Raw genomic sequence first — 25,038 nt, 5'->3', positions numbered from 1 at the left:
CTACAAACACAACCAGAAATCAATGAACAAAATAGCAGTAAGTACATACCTATCAATAATTATTTTAAATGGTCTAAATGCTCCAATCAAAAGACAGGGTGAAGGAATGGATAAAAAAACAAGACTCATTTATGTGTTGTCTACAAGAGACTCACTTCAGATCTAAAGACACATACAGGTTGAAAGGGATGGAAAAAGATATTCTATGCAAATGGACAGATATAAAAAAGCTGGGGTAGCAATGCTTATATCAGACAAAAATAGACTTTAAAACAAAGACTGTAAAAGAGACAATGAAGGGCATTACATAGTGATAAAGAGATCAATCCAAGAAGAGAATATAATAATTGTAAATATCTATGCATCCAACATTAGAGTCCTAAATGCATAACACAACTATTAACAGACACAAAAGGAAAAAAATTTCAGAAATACAAAAAGTATAAAGGGCTTTAACACCTCCTTTACATGAATGGGTAGATCATCCAGACAGAAAATCAACAGGGCTCTGAATGACACATTAGAGTCAATGGAGTTAATAGATAGAAGTTAATACATGAAGTTAAACCACAGAATACAAATTCTTTTCAAGTGTACTTGATATGTTCTCCTGAATAGTTCACAAGCTGGGCCACAAAACAAGTTTCAATAAATTTAAGAAGATTGGGGCACCTGGTGGCTCAGTGGGTTAAGCCTCTGTCTCTGGCTCAGGTCATGGTCTCAGGGTTCTGGGATTGAGCTCCGCATCGGGGTCTCTGCTCGACAGGGAGCCTGCTACCCCCTCCCCCTCTGTCTGCCTCTCTGCCTACTTGTGATTTCTCTGCCAAATAAATAAATAAATAAAATCTTTTAAAAAAATAAAATAAAATAATAAATTTAAGAAGATCAAAATCATTTCAAGTATCATTTCAGACCACAATGGTATAAAACTAAAATCAATTTAAAAAAACTGGAAAAAACATGATGTGGAGGCTAATAGGTCAACAAAGAAATTAAAGAGGAAATAAAAAATACAGACAGACAACTGAAAATAAAAACACAAAGGTCCAAAATCTTTAGGACCCAGTGAAAAGCAGTTTCAAGACTGAAACTGAAGCAGTTTCAAGTGACCCAGGCCTACTTCACGAAATAAGGAAAACCTCAAATAAATAATCCAACCTTACACTTAAAGAATTACAAAACACAGTGTGTGGATGGAAGGAAAAAATAAAGTTCAGAGTGGAAATAAGTAAAATAGACTTAAAAAAAAATAGAAAAGATCAATGAAACCAAAAGCTGGATCTTGGAAAAGTTAAACAAAATTGATAAACCTTTAGTCAGACTCATCAAGGAAAAAAAGAGGACTTCCATAAAATCAGAAATGAAAGAAGAGAACTAACAACATACACCATAAATACAAGGTATTATTAGAGGCTACAATGAAAAATCATATGCCAACAAATTGGACAATGAAGAAGAAAGGGATAAATTCCTAGAAATGTATTATCTAAAAATAATCAGGAAAAAACAGAAAATCTAAACAGACCAATTCTAGTAATGAAATAGAGTCAGTAATCAAAAATTTCCAACGAATAAATGTTCAGGATCAGATGGATTTATAGGTGAATTCTGTTAAATGTTTATATGCTGCTAAAGTGAGTAGTCTATCAAACATTTAAAGAAGAGTTAATACCTGTTCTTCTGAAAGTACTTCCAGCAATAGAGGAAGAAAAATTTCCAAATACATTCTATAGGACCAGCAAGCACTACCCTGTTACCAAAACCTGGCAAAGACACTATTTAAAAACAAAAAAAGAAAAACAAAACAAAACAAAAAAACAACTATCGGTCAATATCCCTGATGAACACAAATGCAAAAATCCTCAGCAAAAATTAGCAAATCACATTCAACAATACATTAAAAGGATCTTTCACCATGATCAAGTATGATTTATTCTGTGGATGCAAGGATGCTTCAATTTCTGGAAATCAAAGTGATACAACATCTTAACAAAAGCAAGGATAAAAATTATCTCAATTTGCAATCTCAATAGAAGTTTTTCATGATAAAAACTCTTCAAAGTGGATTCAGAGGAATATACCTCCATATAACAAAGGCCATATATGATAAGCCCATAGCAAACATCATACTACATTATGGAAGACTGGGAGCTTTTCCTCTAAGATCAGGACCAAGACAAGATATCCATTCTTATCTATCTTATTCAATGTGGAAAAATTAGAAACAAAAGATAAATAGACTAAAATAGAAGTCCTAGCTGCAGCAATGAGATAAGAAATAAAAGCCATCCAACTAGTAAAGAAAAAGTAAACTGTCACTATTTGCAGATGACATGATACTATATATAGGAAACCTTAAAGACCCATGCAAAAAAGTATTAGAACTCATAATGAGGTAGCAAAAAGAAATCAAGAAAACAATTCTATTTATAATTGCACCAAAAAGGATAAAATACCTAGGAGTAAACTTAAGATGATGGGTGTACTATACCTGAAAACTAAAACACTGATGAAAAATTAAAGATGACACAAGTGAAAATATATTCTATGCTCATGGATTCAAAGAATCAATACTGTTAAAATTCCCGTACTATCCCAAGCAATCTAAGATTCAGTGCAACCAATATTGAAATACCAATAGTATTTTTTTGCAGAACAAGAACAAATGGGGACGTCTGGGTGGTTCAGTCAGTTAAGCATCTGCCTTCAGCTCAGGTCATGTTCCCAGGGTCCTGGGATCGAGTCCCACATAGGGCTCCCTGCTCAGCAGGGAGTCTGCTTCTCCCTCACCCTCTACTCTCTCTCTCATGAACTCTCTCTCTAATAAATAAATAAATAAAATATTAAACAAACAAACAAAAAGAACTAGAACAAAAGGTACTAAACTTTGTATGAAACCACAAAAGACCCTGACCAGCCAAAGCAATCTTGAGAAAGAAGAACAAAGCTGGAGGTAACACAGTCTTAGATTTCAAGGTATACTATAAAACCTGTAGTAATCAGGGACGCCTGGGTGGCTCAGTTGGTTAAGCAGCTGCCTTAACCAACGTCCTGGGATCGAGTCCCACATCAGGCTCATTGCTCGGCGGAGAGCCTGCTTCTCCCTCTACCTCTGCCTGCCATTCTGTCTGCCTGTGCTCGCTCTCTCCCCGCTCTCTCTGATAAATAAATAAAATCTTTAAAAAATTCTAAAAAAAAAAAAACAAAAACAAACCTGTAGTAATCAAAATAATATGGTGCTGGCCCAAAAACAAACACACAGATAAATGGAACAAAATAGCCCAGAAATAAACCCATATGCATATGGTCAATTAATCTACAACAAAGGAGTCAAGAATATACAGTAGGGAAAAGGCAGTCTCTTCAATAAATGGTGCTAGAGAGATTGGACCATTATATGTAAAAGAATAAAACTAGACCGCTTTCTTATACCGTATACAAAAATAAACTCAAAATGGATGCACAACTTGAATGTGAGACCTGAAACCACCACAATCCTAGAAAAAAACATAGGTGGTAATATCTCTGACATGGGCTTTAGCAACATTTTGCTAGATGATGTCTCCTAAGGCAAAGGATACAAAAGCAAAAACTATTTGGACCACCCCAAAATAAAAAGCTTTTTGAACCATCAACAAAATGAAAAGGGAACCACCTGTATGAGAGAAGATATTTGCAAATAACATATCTAATAAGCGGTTGCTATCCAAAATATATAAAGAATTTATATAAGCCAACACAGAAAAACAAATAATCTGATTAAAAAGTGGGCATAGGACCTGTATATACATTTTTCCAAAGAGGACCTACAGATGACAATTAGATACAGCAAAAGATGCTTAACACATCATTAATCATCAGGGAAACGCAAATGAAAACCCCAATGATCTGTTACCTTGTAACAATTAGAATGGCTAGTATCAAAAAGATAAGAAATAAATATTGGTGAGAATGTAGAGAAAAGAAACTCTCATGCACTGTTGGTGGTAATGTAAATTGCTGCAACCACTGTGGAAAACAGTATGGAGGTTCCTTCAAAAAAAATTAAAAATACAAAATGCTATATGATCCAGTAGTTCCACTACATTTACCCATAGAAAACAAAAACACTAATTCAAAAGGTATTTGCATCCTTAAGTTTATTGCAGCATTATTTCCAATAGCCAGGATATGGAAGCAACCTAAGTGTCCACTGATAGCTGAATGGATAAAGAAGATGTGGTATATATATACGAATATTAATTCAGCCACAGAAAAAGTGAGATCTTGCCATTTGTGGCAACATGGACAGACCTAGAAGGTATAAGTGCAATAGGTCAGAGAAAGACAAATGCCATATGATTTCACTTATGTGTAGAATCTAAAAAACAAAACCTATAAAGGAACAAACAAACAAGCTGAAACAGCTCCATAAATTCAGAGAATATACTGGTTGAGAGAGGTGATAAGGGTGAGGGGAATGGGCAGAATAAAAGAAGCACAGTGAGAGGTCCTGGCTTCCAGTTATGGAATGAGTAAGTCATGGTGATCAAAAGCACAGCAAGGGGATATAATCAGTGGTATTGTAATAGTGCTGTATGGTGACAGATGGTAGCTACCCTTGTAAGGAGCACAGTACAGAGCTATGGAATAACTATGCTGTACATCCGAACCTAATGTAACAGGGTGTGTCAGCTATACTTTAAAATATACATACATACATACAAACATACATACATACATACATAAAATGGACATTTATTGATGAAAACTTTGCCATTACACAGAATAATGGATGTCTATCACTTTCTCACTGGTGTTCACCAGCAACCTATTTCAAGTAAGTTTAGTTGAAGAGTTCTAAAACAAGGCCACTTTTATTATAGAATCGAAAATTGCTACTGGTATGCAGAAGACTATCACTTACATTTTGACTCTTTAAAAGTCATATATATGCCTATTGTTGTCATGCAAAGGATGCTGTGTTAGGGAAACATGGAATCCTATGCTAAAAAAGAAAGCCTGGCAGATCTCGACAACAGAAGACCCAGGTCAGAGAAAGTTATCCATATGGCTCGTCTCACATTCTCTGCGGTCTTTCTAGGAACAAAGAGGTGCTTGCAGAAAACTTTTTCATGCAATCTTTTTGGAAGAAAGTTGTTCTTTTAAATAAACAAAGGTATTTTCAACTTTTTCTCTTTGATGGGGTATGTTTTAATGATACGAATTATAGAATTAGATAAAATTACTGAAAGCCCCAGGACTATACTGGCAAAGAGAACAAAGATGACAGAACAGACTTCAATTGACCATAACGAAACAGACGACTGCAGAATACTTACTGGTTTCATTTCTGAGCTTGAAAAAAGTAACTACCTCAAGCAAAAGAACGTGATTTAGAGAGATGAAAGACATCTCTACAGGGAAAAAGAAATAATGTTCTATTAGATTTTTAAAAGGACTTAGGAAACTAGGAGAGACAAGCTAAATGGTTAAAATTGACTTAGAAAAACTGCAAAATGTTTTGATTTTGCAGAGCATTTTAGCACTCAAACTTGCAGAACTTGACTGGTTCACTATTTTATTTAATAATTGAAAATGCTCACAAACGGCATTAGAATCAATGATTTATTTTTTACAATTTTAATGATGAATGCAAACTTAGGAGAAAGAGAACACTTAAATAGATCTATCTGCCTCCCAAAAGGAAAGGAGCAAATGTCGTACGCTTTATTCTAATAATTTTTTTAAAAAGCATGAAATTTTTTTAAAAAAAAAACCAAATAATATTTAGGATATGTAATCAAGTTTATAATTTAAAGGAACTGTGTGCTCCATCTCATGGATATAATTAGTGTCAAATTCTAGTGTGGCTACTTCTCAGTTATGTGGTCTTGGCCAAATTATTCACCTTCCTGCACCTTGGTTTTCTCATATATAAAGTGGGTCGAAGAATTCATTCCTCATAGAATTACGATAAGGATTTAATGAGATAGTGGATAGGAAGGGCCTAAAAGAGAGTGTGGAATATAATTAAGGGGTTTATCATTGTAATAATTCTTCTTTCTCACCATTATGATTATTAGTCTTTTGACAACACGGATAACCATCTCTTAATTTATTTCTTTAGCTTGAATTTTTATATAGTTTTTAAAATGGGATATTACTAAGTAGTATTCTTTTCCCCCTAAATTAAGCATTTTCCCTAAGTTAAATATTCTCTTATTTCTCTGCAGAAGACCACTTAGAAAGAGACTCTTCTATTGTGAATTATTAGATTCCTGTTGTTTAACTCATGCACAGAATACTGCTATTTAAATACTAGCTGACCTAACAAGGTTAGACAGAATATAAGAAAGGAATGGTCAGTTTGTCATTATGGATGATAGATTGATGACATCTTAATTTTTTGTGAGATTTTCAGGAATCTGAACTTTCTGAAAAATCTGTACGTTGTACACACACACATAAACAGTCTTATCAATCCTGCTCACATTTTTGTCAGAGTCCCCACACGGGTAAGACTCAAGGTACAAAGAGTTTGCAACATATACTACTGGATCCTTACAACATATACTCATCCCACAACATCAAACCAGAGAGCTGAAGCTAAGAATACTCATCCCAGTCAAAAAATTCACCATTCTGCCAAGAGAACAAATACTCTTAGCCACATTACCACTTCCAGTTCTAATATCAAAGCAAGAATTCCTTTACTTTTTCCATGTTATGTTCACCCATGATGAACATATAAGAAACCTGCTTCTCTGAAAGGTTTAGGAAGTGACTTACCCATACAGAAGCCTTGCTAGGGCCCAAAGGATTCCTGGCATAATAAGTTATCACTTTTATAAGCATCCTTCTGCTTACCACAAGCTGGAAAGCCGCATTGTGGCAACCTTCTCCTGAAGCTCAACTTTTTGGTGACTACTAGAGGGAGGATGACCAGCCGAGCGGGCAGAGTCACATCTTTGCCCCTGGGCTGCAGGGGCATGAGATGTGGCTCTTCATTTCTATGCTGTTCAAAGCGTGCACATCTATCCCACTAGCCAGTACGAGGTCCTGCCTAGGAAAGGCATGGAGGATTCCAGAGGCTTTTCCCAGGAAGAAGACCTGAGTCTGAATTGCTGTTAAACATCCTCTTTAACTCTCCAGGGCTGAGTTTTAGGTATTCTAATTTATTCTGGGAAAAATTTCACTTTATGGAAATAACCCAAAGGGCTGACAGATGTACCTAATGATCATGATGGTTGCCCCCTGGTAAAGTTGGAATGTCAGAACTCGGGCTTGTATGTAGCAAAAGCAGCTTTGCATCAACCTCTATTGGATCTGGTGGGTTTCCGACCACAACGATCCCACTTGGGGAAGCATGTAATCCTGGGCACATTGTGTATCAATGGGAATAAGTGAAATAATATATTATTTATAAAATTAGGGTCTGTTTCTCTGCTTTTATTAGAACTCAGAGACCCTGAAGGTGAATTAAATCATCTTTAGGCTCTCTAAGAAGGCTGGCCACGTGTCGTGCTGAATGCTGAATCTATGTTCTGGTGACTTTATGGGTCACTTCTGTTATATACTAGAAAACTCCAGAAGAACTGAATTGTTGCGTCCTTCATGGAAATCTACAGTGGTTTCTATGAGTCAGTGAGTGGGGAAAGGAAGGGAAAATAATTCTATTGGGTAACCTTATAAAATACTTAATGCTCTTCAATTTAAAAGATATTTAGAGAGTATGACTGTGCTAAGATTTAGGGGGTTGTAAAAGAAAAAAACAACAAAAAACAAAACAAAACAAAAACCTAGCAAAACAAAAAAAAACCTGAAAACAAAGTCTCAAATGACAAACTAAGCAAAATAAGATTCCTACCTCTTGAGCTCATCTTTTATGGCTGAAACTGGCATATCCACAAATAATTAATAACAGTTTTATCACTTATTGCACACTTCATAAGTACCAGGCTCTGTGTTATGTGTTTTACATCTTAAACAAATGTAATTCTTAAAATAGCCCAATGAGCTAGATGCTGTTATTACTGCTATTTATAGATAAGGAAAGAGAAAGAGGAGGGATCCATAGCTTGTAGCTTGTTCAAAGTCACAGAACTGGTAAGCAGTGGAGCTATAATTCAAACCTGGGCTGTCTGCTCAAACAGTCAAGCTATTTACAACTTCTCCAATTAAAGTGTGAGTGAGTACTATAATTAAGCTCTTATAAACAAGGGAAATAGAAGAGGTAGAATAGGCACTGGATTTTGAAAAATAAGTAAGACACTGACAGTAGCGCATTAGGGAAAAGAACATTCTAAGCAGAGGTGACAGCGGGGAGGGGTTGCAGGGCATGGCTGAAGAGATGGCAATGCCAAGTGCTGGGGTGAGAAAGATGGTCCAGGTAGGCTGTGTTTATCTAGACCGTGAAGATCCTGAGTGGTTCCAGAGTGAAGAAATATGGTCCCTTTCTCCTCCCCTCTTTTGAAATGTAATAGATTATGCTAATGAGCAAGCTTTTGCGGAGGGAAATGGCAGAAGGACACTTGCAGGGACTCAGAAGAAAGAAAGGGTGTTTGATGGGCAAACGGGGAGTCAAGGGACTCACCCTTGGCTCTGGCTCCTGCTTCCTTTCCAAGTCTCCCAAGGGAGGAGAGGTTGACCTTGTGGTACAACGGCGGCACTCTACTCTACCGCAGCAAACAGTTTGGGAAACCAGCTTTGACCAACTGGTAGAGTTATTTCTGAGGTGATATTTAGAAGGTTCTTGGGCTGAATTCAGGCTCAGGTAGGTTTTAATCACTTGGCAATGTCTGCCATGGGGCAGAATAGGACATGCTCACATGAGCACAGCAAATGTGTTATCTCTGTTCTGGATGACGGCTACAGCATGAAACCTTCCTTTCTGCTCAAAAGTCTACGTTCTGTGAAGACCAGCCATCCACGACCTTTGAGTTTGCACACAGTACTCTTAAAAAAGGCCATATTTGTTTAATTGTACTCTGTCCTTTTTCATTGCTTACAGTTCTAAACACATTTCTGATTTGTTTCAGAGAAAGGGAACTTGTTTAAATGATCCAGCAATGAGCATTCTGAAGACAAAAAATTAAATGGTATGAGATGTGCTATCGAGGAACACTGACCTTTTTTGCTCCTTGTTCTTCTTCCACACCATCTCCTATAACGACGTACACCACTTTTCTTCCAAACCTTTGAATTATCCTCTCAAAACAGCTTTCCTTTCCTAATACATAAAAATAAATTATAAAAGTGTAAAGTTTGGATAACTCAGTGCTATAGCGCTTGAACTTTTTATACAAAATACTTCCTTTATGCTTCTGATTCAACTCTATCCTACTTATACAAACTGGAAAAGAGTGCTTACAGATGCCATTGGGTAGAATGTGGAACAACAAGGTAAATTACAAATTGTAAATTATCCATGTGGTGACTTGTCCCTTGGAAATTATCAATTTTATTTTTTATTTTTTAAAGATTATTTTTTATTTATTTTTGCGAGGGAGAGAGAGAGAGAGCATATGTATGTGAGCATGAGCAGGGGGGTTGGGGGGTAGGGGGGACAGGGGGAGAAGCAGGCTTCCTGCTGAGCAGAGAGTCTGCTTTGGGTCTCCATCCCAGGACCCTGGGATCATGACCTGAGCTGAAGGCAGATGCTTAACTAACTGAGCCACCGAGAAATTGTCAATTTTAATATTTTTTTCCTAAGGGCTCATTTATTAAAAAGTGGGATCTAGTCGATCATAGTATAGCATTTGGGAAAAAAATAATGTTTTGCAGCAGTACTTTTTTTTCCTACCAGCTGAGACTTAATGAAGGCATGCAATTCTGGCAACCTCCCTGAACTTTATTTAAAAAATGTTTCACGATATACCAAACTCTGAAAATAATATCTGATCCCACATCTATTGGGAAGGATGAAAGAAACTGACTGGTTTTGTTATAGCAGGAGAAATCAAACAATGGAATCTTTTTATTCATTTGTTTTCCAGTTGGGAGTCTATCTGAATGAAAGACCACTGCCCCCAGCCCCCGCCAAACCTAATGTGTTTACTTGAAATCTTTTGGTAAAACTGTTTCTGAAATAAATGTCAGGTAATTTGGGGCACTCCTACCCAGGCATCTAATGTCCAGTAAAGCACCTTCCTAGAGGAAAAACGGGATAGAGGTAACAGAATACCTTTATCTAATCTTTCCCAAGTCAAGACTTGGTTTGGGCTCTCTGGGGGCCCATCCCTACAGTTAACACAGCCACTGTTGCTCCTTTAGAGAAGAAACTGCTGTTCCAAGTCCTGGGCTGCCAACAGGACCATTTTAATGGACAATGGGATAGTTTATAGTTTTCAAATGTAAATGACTGAGCAGGCCGCATCTCTTTCAAATAAGGATCAGATATACTCATGAACAAATTGCTTGTTTGCTTAAACAAATGTATGCTTTATATTTGTATTTTGCACTAAAATCTCTGGTTTGCATCTGACAGAATGAAATCTGGCTAGCCTTATTCAAAGGATGTAATTTCAATGCTTCTTTAGTTGCCCACTAAACTGTGAAATATTAAATCACTTTAAGAAACAAATACAAAGGGTAGTTTCCACTGCAAAAATATACAATCAAAAATTCAGATGTCATGAAAGTTTTTTCCTCCTTAGAGGGAAATGTTTATGTGTTTTTGCCAAGTTTCCCTTTCATGGGAAAAGGAAGGTAAACTCAATGTTATTTAAAGGTGAGGCTGTGGTAGACAAAAAAATTTCTCACCTATATCCTATCTCACCTATATCCTATAGGCTTCACTGTAAAGTCTGAGTCACATAGATTCTTCCATAATAAAGACTGAGAAACTGAAGCTGACTTTTAGAAGCTAATGAGAGATCCTACACGAAATTTTCATTTTGATGAATCCATTTTATCTGGAAGAACATCATAGCCCTGCTAACAACGAGATACCAGTTATCTCCTTCAATTACTGCCACTTGCCTAATAGGAAGGTTCCTGGGTTTTCTGCATCGACTCCCAAATTATAGCTCATTTGATAGCAAAATTAGCAAAACTATAGGGGTTTCAATCTGTACTTTTCTTATTCTTATTTTTTATTTTTGAGAGCAAGAGAGTATGTGCCTGGGGGGGGGGGGGCAAAGGAGAAGAAGAGGGAAAGAGAGAATCTTAAACAGGCTCCATGCCTGGCCCAGAGCCCAATATGGGGCTTGATCCTGGGACATTGGGGTCACGACCTGAGCCAAAATCGAGTCGGACACTTAACTGATTGAGCCACCACCAAGGTGCCCCATTTACTTTTCTTCTTAAAAATACCACAGAAAAGTGGTTCTACCTCTGGTTTTGAGGTAATTTCTACCACCTTTTTTAATCCTCATTTTTAATTCTGTATTGATAAAAATTAAAGTTCAGTATCATAAAATACCCATTAAAATACCTATTATACACTTGTTATAATTTTCTATTATCCAAATATTTTCAAATTATTTAAATTTTTTGGGATTAAAGTTCAACGCTCATGACGTGTAATACACTACTTGTTCTTTCCTTCTGGGGCGTTAAGCATTATCCTTTCCATTCTATAAACATTTTTGGAAATTGTTCTTTCATGGGCTGATAAATGTTTACCATGGACTCCTGTTTATAAAACACAATATGATTCCTCTTTATTGTTATGGATAACATAAATATCTGACTTAATGTAAACAGTTATTTTTACGGACTTGAGAACATATAAAATCTGGTTATATTGATTGGGCTACCAGTAATTCTATTTGGAACATTCTTTTCTCTTAGTCTCTTTTCTTTTCTTTTTAAAAAATTTTATTTATTTATTTGAGAAAGAGAGAGAGAGAGAGAGAGAGAGAGAAAAGCGTCGGGGAGGATCAGAGGGAGAAGCCGACTCCCATTCAGCAGGACTCTATCCCAGGACTCTAGGATCATGACCTGAGCCAAAAAAAAAAAGGCAAACACTTAACTTACTGAGCCACCCAGGTGTCCCTTTCCTTTCTAAATATTTTCTAGCATTCTGTTCTTAGTGCTTTTCAGGAGGCATCAGTCATTCTCCAACTCCAGCTATTTCCAACTTGACAGGCCTATGTGAATATCAGAGGGTCTTCACACTCAACATTGATAAAATCTCTTATCTTTCCCATGACACCTGATTTTCCCCATCAGTTAAATGTGGCAGTACTGACCCAGTATTTAAGTAAAACCTCTGTGTCAATCTTCTTCAGAATAAACAACCGTTTACTCATCCATTTTATTGAACAGACATTTACTGAGCACCTAGTATGTGCTGGGCACTATAGCCACAATGATGAGCAACACAGACAGAATCAGTTATCAAGGATATTACAGTTTGATAGGAAAGTCAGACTATGAACAAATAATTATAAAAGTAATTCTTTAGCAAATATTTAGTAAATGCTTTAAAAAAAAAGTACTGAAAGTATACAAGTGTAGTTAGATGGAGACTAGAATTTTATTTTTGCCCTTTTTTCTTTTAGAATTGAGCAGCCAGAAACAATCTTCTTCCCACCTACTAGGATCCTCATCCCCCTTCCCCAGGACTCACTAAAATAATATCTCATTAGGGTGATAAACAAGGCCACATACGTCTAGACCTAAGTCTCTACCTTTCCAGCTTCAGCTTCGATGAGCCAGGATCTTTCAGTCCTTTAGCAGGGAACATGTTTTAATGTCTCTGTCCCTTTGCTCTCACTAGCCCATCTGCCTATTAACTCTTTATTTTTTTTTTTAAAGATTTTATTTATTTATTTGACTGAGAGAGATCACAAGTAGGCAGAGAAGCAGGCTGAGAGAGAGGAGGAAGCAGGTTCCCTGCTGAGCAGAGAGCCTGATGTGGGGCTCGATCCCAGGACCCTGGGGTCATGGCCTGAGCCGAAGGCAGAGGCTTTAACCCACTGAGCCACCCAGGCGCCCCTGCCTATTAACTCTTATGTATACCTCTATACTCAGCTCAAATACCATTTTTTCCTTTTAGTGTTCACTTTATGCTTTCTGCCTCCTCCTGGGTGGGAATGAATGTTTCCTCGTTCAAGAGCATATTCAGGCATTTAGTGGTAGAGAGCTCCCTAGGTTACAGAAAGGAGTCTGGACCCTGGAATCAGACCTAGCTTGACCCTTACCTTTACCAGCTGTTAACTTGGACAATTAAGTCTCTGATATTTAGTGTCCTCATTTGTAAAATGTAAAGGTTATGAAGATTGATTTTAGTATGTAAAATGCTTAGTATAGTTCTGGACATCTGCTAAATATGTGATAACTGCTCATTTACATACTTCTTTGTCATATTATAGTTATTTAGATGTCTGCTTCTCCCACTAGATGGTGAATCAAATTTCACACTAGTCATCTTTCTCCAACTATGATTACTTCTTTCAAAAACTTAATTTTTTTGGTATCCCTGTAACAAAAATGAGAACTTGATTGTTTATACATGTTGAATTAAAATAAAGCCAAAAAAAAAAAAAAAGATGGTTCCAGTGATAATAATTTAAAGAAAGCTATTAGAATTGTTTCAGTTATACTTTGTAAATCTCCATATTATTATTTGTTTTAGCTTATTAGATATTTTTGGTGATGTTATCTAAAACACAAATAAGGTAATAATCCAGAACTGATGCTCAAGTGAGAGTGGCTAAAATGCATAGGCCTTTTTTTTTTTTTTTTTTTTTTAAGATTTTATTTATTTTAGAGAGAGAAAACGTGAGAGGGGAGAGGTAGGAAGGAGAGCAGACTCCCTGCAGAGCAGGGAGCCCAATGTGGAACCCAGTCCTGGCACTCCAGGACCATGACCTGAGCCGAAGGCAGTTGCTTAACCGACGGAGCCACCCAGGCGCCCTAAAATGCATAGGTCTTAATGTTAACCAGTAGAGTAATATTTTTTGAATTAAGCTGCATGGCTTATGATTTATATTTCTTTTGATGTCTAAAGCCAATTCCAACAATTCCAACAACAAAATTACACTGTCCCTCTAGTTTTCTGACGCCTAGTATAATGAAAAATGTCCCATTTTGTTTTACACATTCACTTCTACTTGCCTGAAGAGAAAGAGTCAGGTATAAAACAAAACGAAAGCAGCTCACCTATTTTTGTTGCACTGTAAATATTTTCTATTGGAAATACAATCCCTAATCCATATAACAGAACTTTCGCCAACGCTGGGATAAGTTGAGTAGTTGTGACTAAAATATTCACACAATTCGTCCTGCGAGAACCAAAAAGAAAAAAAAAAAAGAAAGAAAAGAAAACTGATGAAAAATGAATCTCCAAAATGAACAAATATGAGGAAAGGCTGTTTTCCAGCAAAAGCATCATGGAGGGACTTGGGGACAGCCTACCGGGAGTGAATGAGCGTGAGTGCTTTCAGGGCCAGTGTCAACCAGGAGTCCGTCAGGGCTTCAATTTCGGCCCTCAGCTGTAGCCAGGCTTCCCTCTTGGCTGGACCAAGCAGGCCTGTGGATTTAAAAGCACATGAGTTCCTTCGTTACCAGTGTGTCTAGACAACTTTATAAATAATAAATATTTACTACTACTCATCCTCAAGCTTTATAGCATATCAGATAATTTTTCACATATTAGCATCCATTTGACACATATTTATTTAGTACTGTAGGAAACAACTGTTGATTTTGCATTCCTTGCATCCTGGTTATAGAAGTCATCTCCTCTTTTTGATGGGTCTGTTCCCACCATTCCTCAATCCTGGAGCCTGGATAGAGCCAACCCTACCCTTGGGCTCCCAGGGCAGGTGTATGATTGCAGCTTGGCCAGAGTGAATCAGTCTTGGAACTTTTCCTGAATCTACTAGGAAAGGTATTTTTCTACCCCGCCAAAGTGCTAAACTCACAGAATATAAACTTGAATCTGTCAATGGTCGGGCACCTATGTCACCTTACAGGAGGGACTGATCCACAAAAACTCCTACCCAAAGGGAAGCCTAGGCAGGAGATTCTGGATGTCATCTTTTTAAGCATGTGGATTTAGTCATGCTGGAAACCAAGACATCCCCAAACTTTTCATTATTAAGTCAACATATTCCCTTGTAAGCTCAAGCTATTTTGAAACACAGTTGAATGAGCTTTACAGTCCATCTTAAGTGTTTTAGCCAAAGGTGGTTAATCCCACATCTCCTTGGAAGGACAAATGAGTATCAGAAAGGTCAAGAAACTGACTCTAGGTCCCCCCCACTACAAAGTAATGGAGCCAGGACTAGATTAGGCTAGCCAGGGTGGCTGGTTCAAGTTCAATATTCCTGTCACTAAATCACAATCGAATAATCACGGGTCAGATGAAACCATTCTAAAAAAGCTAGGACATTAAAAAAAAACAAAAACAAAAAACATGATGTGTTAAGTGTGTGTGGTACTTGGAGAATTTTTCCTAGACTATCTCAATAACCTGGTAAGATACTGGGAGTAGTTACTTGCCTCCAACGTTATTTTTGTAGGTATTGTAGATCTCTTTTACCCGTCTGTAGCGGAAAGCCAATTTTCTCATCCAGTCTACGCCACCTCGCACACCGGTTGCCAAGCATAAATTAGCACTGGTGGCTGCAGCAGGAAAGCCATCTGTTCCAAAGTTATATGTGCTATTTAGATGCAAGAAAAGCCCAATGTTAACCAAACAGAAAGTTCATCTTCATTAGCTGAGCCATTAAACTATAAATTGGAGAAAATCACTTCACATTTCAACATGCTCACCTTAGGTCTTGCCCATTATCATCTGAAGACACATCATCTATATGAACTTGGTCACATTCCTAAAATGCAATTAAAATGAGACAGGTTCATTCTCGAGGAGCATCTTCTTTTTGTTGTTGTTGTTGTTTTTTTTTTTTTGAACAATCACACACAACTGTTTAAACCCCCCCCCCCTAACTTAAATTGGACTATTTTTCCACAATGTCAATCAGTAGGGATCAGTCTTGTGAAGTTGATATTTTTACCTACTCCAGCCCTCTTTTAACATAAAAAATGAGCAATGTCATTAAGGACTACCGTTATTCAGCTTCAGAGAACACATTTTTGTGTTCAGAAAGGAAAGTGATTGAAAACAATTAGCATATGTGTTCCATAAACCTCAGGTACCTGAAGACATCACGCTGCTCAAAGCGGATTCAGTCAGTGCCCAGGCATAACTGAAACCAGACATTTCAGTAAATGTAACATGCTAGAAAAATTAAACCTGATGCTAACTGCCAATGAAATTATGACCTCTGATTGCTGTTGAGCCACACACCAACAGAGCCTGAGGCCAGTGGGCTGAGGAGCCCAGACGAAAAAATCTGTTACTGGTTTGCCATTGATTTGAGAGATGTGAGTTTTATTCTTTGTGTGTGTGTGTGTGTGTGTGTGTGTATGTGTGTAGGAGGAAGAAAGCATGGGAGGCTTCAAAACCCAAATAAAAACAATCAAACCATGCAGTGTTTTTTACTTTTTTTTCTTTAACTGTTTCACTATTATATATTCCTTTTAAGTGTTGGATTTATGGATTTATTATAGAATGAAGTTGTGGGAACAGACCCGATTTTTAAATCCCCAAACCACGTGTAAACTGTTCAGAAGAGGAAGCTGTGATTTTGGAATACAGCTCTGCGAGACTGAGCTGATGATTATGCACCTGTTTGCATATGAGCACCCCAACATCCCACCGTGATATCTCACAGCTGTGTAAGGAGCAGACAGGTAAACAGTTGTTGAACGAATGACAGCATACTAATCTGGAGACACACAACGAGGTCTCCCACCGATAGACAAGGCACCCATACGTGGTGTGCTTTAATACTTCAGTCATGATTTATTACAGACAGGCTCCAAACACCCCGGAGCCCTTCATCGTACTTAATTTTGTTAAAAGTTTGAATTTAAAAATATTATTAAAAGATGTCCAGGTATGTACACTGTATTTTAAAAGTTTCTCTTGACTAAAGTGCTGGTTGTATTTCCTGTATAATTTTGTAAAATCTAGTCTATTTGTCTAGTGCTCAACATACAATTTGTATAAGAGACAACAGACATAAAGCACGACAGTAATACAAGGTGTATTTTTATGTTGCGGGTTCCTTCTGAACAAATTTTTTTCTCTCCACGGATTTGTGAGGAAGGGAGCAAGAGATAGAAGGGGAAAGAAACTCAAACCAGCTGTTGCTTAACAGAATTAAAATCATGACCCCCCAACCTCTTCTCTAAAGCATCTACTTTCCAGGCAACCGCCTCCCAGCAAGCAGCAAGTTCCAAGGAGGAAAAGACTTTGACCTTGTAACCCTCCCCTGCTCTCCTGAGGTCCATAACCTCAGATAAGAAAGAGGAAAAGCCAGTCTAGGAGGCCGCACATGTGGGCTATGAATTTAACGTTTTAAAAAACAGGTCATTCCTGGAAAACATGTTGGAGGACTTCTCAGAGTTATTAATTTAATCACACTTCAAAAGATGAATGATAGTTGTGTTTCCTCAACAAGGTACTTATCCCAGGTTTAAACAGTGACTAAATCATGTGTAGACACTTCTGCCACTTATCCAGTCCAAAATACATTTTTGATGTTGTTGATAAACAACTCTTCCGGGGGGCATGGTGAGTGTACAAAACAGATGAGAAAACCAAGACAAACCAAAAAAAGTGTATTGCAAACCACCGCCCCCAAACAAAGACAAAAACAAAAACAGAAAAACTCAAAAAGCCGGAGCGCCACCATGGAAATTTTCTCTCTTTGGGGAGAACCAGGAGGTGGAAAGTGAGGAAGTCCAAGAGGAAAAGCTATGTTAAAAAAGGGTTTAATTCAATGAATCACACCAAAGCTGACTTACAAGTTACTCAGTTAACTCTAGGGGTGGGGAGAATTCCTTGGGAAGGCAGGGTGTTAAGAGGCTTTTCTTAAATGAATGCAGTTGTAAATCTCCATGACTAACAGAGAAGCCAGTTATCTTCCAGTGCTGTTAATGACTCCATTGTTGCTATTGTCCTCTCACATCCTGTATTTGTTTTCTCCCAGAGCTTTATCCAAGTCTTTTTGTTCCCAGGGCTGAGGCTCTCCTTTGAAGGATGGTTCAGGATCCCGGTTAGCTCTAATTGAGTGTCAACAACTTTGAGCTTCTACCTGCAGACTCCACTCACTTCTCAGAGATCGGATCAACTATGGTGTGTTGGCAACAAAGAAATTGTCATTCTTTATCAGGAGAGGTGTTTTGTAGAACGATTTTCAGGAAAATAGATGCAGCCATCGGGAGCCTTTTTTAAAGGGCCTAATTAGCACCCCAGGAATAGAAAGTTTAGAAACCATGAAAATGTCCAAGTACAATATGTTTTCAGAACTGTCCGTGTCATTTAATGACAGAAAACTATTATGCTACACAAACTTTGGGTAGATAAGATACATACTAAAGGTCCATTCACTGAGTCTTGGTGTGAGCTTCTACATCTTGGTGAAACTGTCTCAGGAAATAGGTTTTATTTTGATGAGAAACTATATTACTATCTTGATGTTTGCCTATTAACATTTTTAATTCCTCAAAGAACAGAGAATATGAAAATACAGAAGTATCTCGATACATGTGGAATGTATAAACCTTTCTAAGAAGTGCATCTACTCTCAAATTAGAAACTGCAGTTCCCTGCATCCTGATCTGAAATTCTTTATCTGCTGGGATGAGTCTCTCCTCCCCCACTTTTCTTTGGAAACTATCTTTCACTCGTCCTCTTAAGAGTCTAATTTTAGGTTTTCATGTTTGCTTTCTGGACTTTGTTGTTTTAGTGTCTAAATTTGTTTTAAACTCAGAAAATCAGATAATTGAAGGAGGGGAGCGGGTGTTCTGGATTCACTGACACAACATGGCAAAATTTAAAGCCTCCTGGATGAATCCATAGACACAGATAACAAGAATGAAAGCTTTCCATATTTCTAGGCATCAAGACATAGCCCTAAAAACCCTATTTTACTGCTTAATAAACAGAGTTTAGAACATGTAGAATGCAATAGGAAAAGAAAGTTTTTCTTCCAAAAAGACTGAATATGTTGAAGACGTATTTTTGAAATAAACCACCAAAAAGTCCACGACAGGGTTTTAAGGCACTGAAGTCATTACTGAGGCCAAGTCTTTGGCTAGCATTCCCATGTCTCAGGCCCACCACAGCCAGGTCAGCCAGTTTAGCAGGTTTTATGCATTAATATGCCCTGTTGAGATTGGAAATGCCCCAGGTAGCCCTGCTATGTCTGGGGATCTGGCTGGGGTCCTCATCTGGGGAGGAAGTACTGCTTCTCAGGACGCCACACTCAACACACAACTGAGCTGGCTAATGGTTGCCTTAGCTTAGAAAAGTGGTCATTTATTCATTCACGTGTCCTCTTATTTATTAAGGGGCTACTATGTTCTGGATGCTAATGATGCAGCATTTAACAGACAAAAACCCTTACCATCTTGGAATTAACATTCTAGTCGGGCCAAACAAGAAAATATGCAAAATGTGTATTATGTTAGATGCTGATAACTGTTAAGGAGGAAAAAAAGAGCAGGCAAGGGAATGATGCAATGCTGTGTGAGGTCTGGGGAATGGCTCTGCAGGCCAAGGATCGAGTAGGTTCAAGGGTCCTGAGGCAGGAGAACCCTGTGTGCTGGAGGATGAAGCAGGAAGGAGGCACTAGGACGAGATCAGCCATCAGCTGGGAAGAGTTATAAGGGCTCGCAGGTGACGGGAAGGTGCTACTGGAAGTAGCATCCAGTTTTCAGCCCCTGCCCTCAAGGCGCATACAGTTTAGTCAGAAAGACAGAAGTTAATTAACTCCATGGGTGATAAATTACAATGGGAGTAGATGCTCCCAACTGCCTTGAGGAGCATTCAAAGGAACATCCTCTTGTTGAATGGCTGAATTCTATTTGGTCTAAAAGAGCTTCCAGGTCTGAAAAACTTAATTGTGTTTTGCTAGATTGGGGAGGGACAGCACCGCCCACCGTTTATCCTCGGTGCTTTTGTGATGAAAGCAATCAAGAGATCAACGGCAGACTCAGACTGGAGATGGTTCACAGTCAGTGAAGCTGTGGTAACCGAAACAAAACATAGCTTTTTGATCCCAGACTGTGGACGCCAGACCGCGACTTATGGTGGTGGTGAGGAGGGGGTGGGGGAAGGTGGCAGTTGTTGGGCAAGCCGTCCTTCTCTCTAGGAAATAGCCCAGACTTCTTTCGCAGACATGCAGGGAACTCTATGGAGTTAGCAAGCAGGTCCCCTTCCCTTAGGGGCTGGTTTTTGTTACCCTCTCAGTTACAGATTTGAAATTTGCTATGGCAGCTGGCAAGGGATCAAGAGGCGGGAAAAAGTTGTTTTTTGATAATGGCTTTTCAACGGGAGGTCAAAATCAGCAACACTTTTGCATACAGAGCTCTGTATCAAGTCAGTGATGGAGAAATATATAATTAACATTTTTATTTCATCATTTTGCATATACACTCACATAACACAAATTCTCAGAAAGAGTCAGGGCCAGTGCTAGGCCAAGTAGTGATTATCCTTCACAAGGAGAATTTTACAATTAATTACCAAATTTAGATTACTGCTAAAGCAACTGGAGGTTGGCCTCTCCCTTTTCGGAAATCCTAAAGCACCAGGGATACAAGAGCTATTGAGGGCACTTGATTAAATGTCCTATTTTGACACTTGGTATCCCTTGAGGAGGAATGACACTTGGTATCCCTTGAGTAGTATATTCCTCCCTCCCCAAGGGGGTGGCAAACTACTCAATAAGTCATTTCTTACACTTCTGTGGAGATCTTGTGGAGGCAGGCACACTGTTTCTCTCCCTCACACACATTCCTCCTTCTTGTTGAGCTGAATTAGGGTCACCAATTTATGGTCAAAGTGGATTAGTATGTAATGGTATAACCCATTTCACAGATACAAAACATGAAGACTCAGGAAAGTTAAATAAGGTAAAGTGCCAAGACACTTTGCCTTTGACCCCTAACTCATGGTCTCTTCCCTCACCCATTTCACACGATGCCCACAACTGCCGCCATCTAGATCCTTTGTGGCTTGTGAGTCGTTTGGAGCCCAGGAGACATCAGGCACAAAACATATCCTCGCCTTGGCCTGCCCCCCTCCTGCTGTGCCCCAGTGTCTGTCACCACGGCCTTCTCTCCCAGCCTGGAGCTCAGATGGGAGTCCTCCATCCATCTCACAGTGGGCCCTCCAATGCCTGGCCCTTCAGAGGGAAATCATCCTGGAAGGAGAGCCACTGTGGGCACTGGGACTTTACCAGGGGTGGAGGGTACAGAGAACGACTGTGGGTGGTGAGAGCATAGGTGTTAGAAATGACTTTCACATATCGCATCCTAAGGAGGAGGCTGGAGGCCCAGGAAGAAGGATCTGGCCAAGCAGATGGCAACAATCAGAGGCGCAGTGTTGAGCCCACAGGTGCAACACCTGTGTAGAACCTCTGTTCCACATGACAGGATTCTATGATCATCTCACCCATAAACACCACAAACCAAATGACCAGAAGTTTACCTTCACCCGTCTTCCCTTTAGGTTCCAAGGCCTGTGCTTTGCAGAGGAGTAAAATAAATAAAATTAACCGGCTTTGGTTACTACTGGCCCTCCGCTAGTAGACATCTAAGCGCTTACGGGCTGGATCTCAAATGCTGACATGGATGGCTGGGGAAAATTGCCAGCACATGGAGCAGCTGAATACCAGCCGTGGTGTTGGGACTATGAAGAAAGCCACATGGGGTACGATCTCATAGCCATGCGGCAAAGGCACATTCCCTCTCAGAACTCTGGCTGCACTGTTATTCTGCCTTTTTGGTCCTTTCTGTCATTATTTTTGGCACTGCAACTCAAGCTGACCTTTTTCTGATCCATCATCATCTCTGGCCTTCCAGGGCCGGGCCACAGACATGTTCTTTTGGACCAAGCCCCAGGAATAACTCCGATTTTGTACAGGGGCTCATATGCAAAATATTAAGTTATGGCAGAATTTTTCTGCAAATATTTATTCTGCTTTGATACCGTAGTGGTTGTACTTTTCCTCCAAGCCTTTCACTTGTGCCATAATTATGTAAAAAAACCCATACCATTCAAGTTAGTTTAGGAAAATTAATAAAAAGAATTAAGACAGTTACAATGGGGCTTATTATCTATGCCAAGCAGTGATGTAATCGCCAGCCTGTTCAGGAACTATACCTCTGTACACGACACTAGAAACATAAACTCCAAGTACACCTAAAGTCTTTGAATAAACAGAGACTCTAAGAAGACTTTGAGGTAGACTGCGTGTTATGAAAGGGAACAATATAAACATGTTACAAACACATCTTTGGAGAAGTTGAGTTACACAAGCCTAAATTCTGCCGACCGAGGCTCTACTCGCTCCGTTTTCCAAATTTACCATGAGGAAACTAACACCATACCACCAACTAATTGTTTCAATACCATCCTCTACAAAGTAAAAATGAAAGGAAAAAGAGAGTCACTAGAGAATGAGCTATTTTCATTGTGTCTGTGTATCAGTGTGCCCACGGAGACCAGCTGGAGCTGGCCGAAGCAGAGGAAATGATTGGGGGTCCTCCGTCCCCTCCTGTCATCAAGCCATTATGTCTACTGTGCCCTCCTCCCCACTGAACAATACAGATACTCTCTCAGTACCTTAGACATCCACAAGTGACTAAAAAGAAGTTTTCCTCATATTTCCATACACGAAAATATTTAATTATACGGAGTACATAAGTATGTCTAGTACTTTAGAGACAAACACACAAATTGTCTGAATGCTTTGACTAGTGATCAGCAGTGCTTTAAAAAGAAAAAGGTTGGGGGAGGGATGAGCCCTCCCCCTGTGGGTCCTCTCACAGAAAGTCTAAATTATACAGATGGCCTTACAGGGTGACCAGTATTTGAGGGACAGAGGTCTAAGGGAGAGATTTTCAGAGTGGCTTTTGGAGATAGAACTCCTCACTGCCTCTATATTTTTACAATTTTTCTGGGAAAATAAGGTTAAATGGATCATCCTAGAGATCCTCTGTGATTCAGAAGTTGAGGGGGGAGGAGGTGGTCTAGAAACAAACCGACCTGATGGCAGAGATGTGAAGAATGCTGCTTCTAATTCACGGACAATTGGAATGAGTTTGTTAGTCTCTGTAGTGAAGAAATTCTGTCCATGAGTTAGTCACTTTGCAAAAGCCAGGTTTTTACTTGTACATTTCTTTCTATTACAGGGAGACTGTCCAGTCAATGTACTGTTCTGCTTACTGGTGTGGAATAATATGATTGCAGTATGTTTTCTAAAGGTGTGTCAAAGCCCTCACTGCACTTTCAAACAGACACGCTGAAGACCTCACATGCTACTGTGCCCTTGTGTTTGCCATCCACGACTGGATGCGAGTCTGAGGCAAGGCCAAGTGCAAAGGGAGTGTGCCATTCGCAGCCCTGCAGCCCCACGCACGGCTGGCCAGGACCCATCATGCCTTGTGACCCTCCTGTTTCCCTTGCTTTCCCACGGCAACACTTTCTTGCAAAAGAAAAGGGTGCATGGCTAAGGCACAGGAGTCTTTGGAAATTGGCCTCATTCTGTTTGACAATTTCGGGAAATGCAAGTTATTGAACTAGAACATACCTGGACAAGCGCATCTTTAAGTGCTCACTCTAGATTATCCACTCAGCACATCATAGGCGTCAATGTATAGTCTAAGTCAGTATCTAAATATCTCTATTTGCTCTGACAGGCAGAGGACACAGCCATAGCAGCCAACGGGGGAAAAAGACAGAATTTCAAATCTCAGAAACCAGTAAGAGGCATTCTAACATCTGTTTTTGAGATTTGGTCATAAGGTGCAACTTGCAGAGATATACGTGGCTTTTAATTCCTGTGTCTTACTTACAAAAACAGTATTTTAATATATTTAATTTTACAATATCCTGTTGAGGTTATCAGAACAAGAGAGAGATTTTTACTAATATCATGTTTATGTTTGCTAGGAGACCTAGGTACTCGACTTTGAAACTCAAGATTTGAATTACGACAGCTTCAACAAAGGTTTAAGATATTAGCATAAAATCCATCTTTTATTGTTTAAGTTATGTTCAGTGCATTCTATACCCCTACATGGTATTATACACAAGAGGCATAAGCCCAAATATATAGCTTCATTTATGATCCAACTACTGTCAAAAGATATGGCATTTTACAAGTTTGTGTAGGACCCTGTGAAAATGTTGCAGACCTTCAAAGACAAAATTGGGCAGTAGCATTAGTGGTTGAGAGGAATATTCGTAAAATATTTAGAGAATAAAATCTTTACTGAAAATACCTGAAGACGGCATATTAAAGCAAAAGATAAACAAAAGTGCTAAGTCATGTATTTGTACACAAAGTTATGATAACTACTTCAGATCACTACATAAAAATTTACAGGAAGCTCAAGCTTACTGTTAATAAAGAAAAAAGTTTCAAAGTTTTACATATTTTTGTATTAATTTCTTTTAAAGTCTTACAAATAAGATGTCATCATAATACCACTTTAGAACACTGCTCCAAGAATCCCAAAGGAATTACATGAAGACAGTTCCTTTTTAGTGAGTAAGTACAGTGTTAATAAATACGTCAACTTCACTCCGCTTGGAGTTCCTTCTTTCTACCATGAATACCTTCTTTACCCCATGATTAGATTAAATGTATTTGTTTTTATTCACACTCTCAACATTAGGATGAGAAAAAGAAAGAAATGAAAATAAAACAAGCTTTTTAAAAACAAAATAGACTTATTTAAAATTGCTCAATACCGAATTAATGGGTTAATTTAATTGGTTATTTTGGCATATATTACATGTGATCTAACGATATCAGCACATCATTTCTTTCCTTTTGAAAAAGTTAAGGGAGTATCTTCTATCTAAGGCCATAAAATCCATCTTTTATTGTTTAAGTTATGTTCAGTGCATTCTATACCCCTACATGGTATTATACACAAGAGGCATAAGCCCAAATATATAGCTTCATTTATGATCCAACTACTGTCAAAAGATATGGCATTTTACAAGTTTGTGTA

At 38.6% G+C, this 25,038-nt stretch overlaps 1 protein-coding gene across 9 annotated transcripts in view; it reads right to left on the bottom strand.

Moving 5' to 3' along the window:
* Positions 1–25,038, bottom strand: part of EYA1 (EYA transcriptional coactivator and phosphatase 1) — a 359,925-nt gene that overhangs the window by 11,696 nt on the left and 323,191 nt on the right. For all 9 annotated transcript variants that reach the window (XM_059166236.1, XM_059166239.1, XM_059166237.1 and 6 more), the window contains 5 exons: positions 15,709–15,767; positions 15,436–15,596; positions 14,347–14,461; positions 14,092–14,213; positions 9,111–9,211 (listed from right to left, as the gene is read on the bottom strand). In XM_059166236.1, the coding sequence (XP_059022219.1) occupies positions 9,111–9,211; positions 14,092–14,213; positions 14,347–14,461; positions 15,436–15,596; positions 15,709–15,767 (558 nt within the window). The remainder of the gene's footprint in view (positions 1–9,110; positions 9,212–14,091; positions 14,214–14,346; positions 14,462–15,435; positions 15,597–15,708; positions 15,768–25,038) is intronic.

This window comes from Mustela lutreola, chromosome 3 (assembly GCF_030435805.1).
Source record: "Mustela lutreola isolate mMusLut2 chromosome 3, mMusLut2.pri, whole genome shotgun sequence".
Taxonomy (NCBI): domain Eukaryota; kingdom Metazoa; phylum Chordata; class Mammalia; order Carnivora; family Mustelidae; genus Mustela; species Mustela lutreola.
This window is presented reverse-complemented; position numbering and strand designations above follow the sequence as displayed.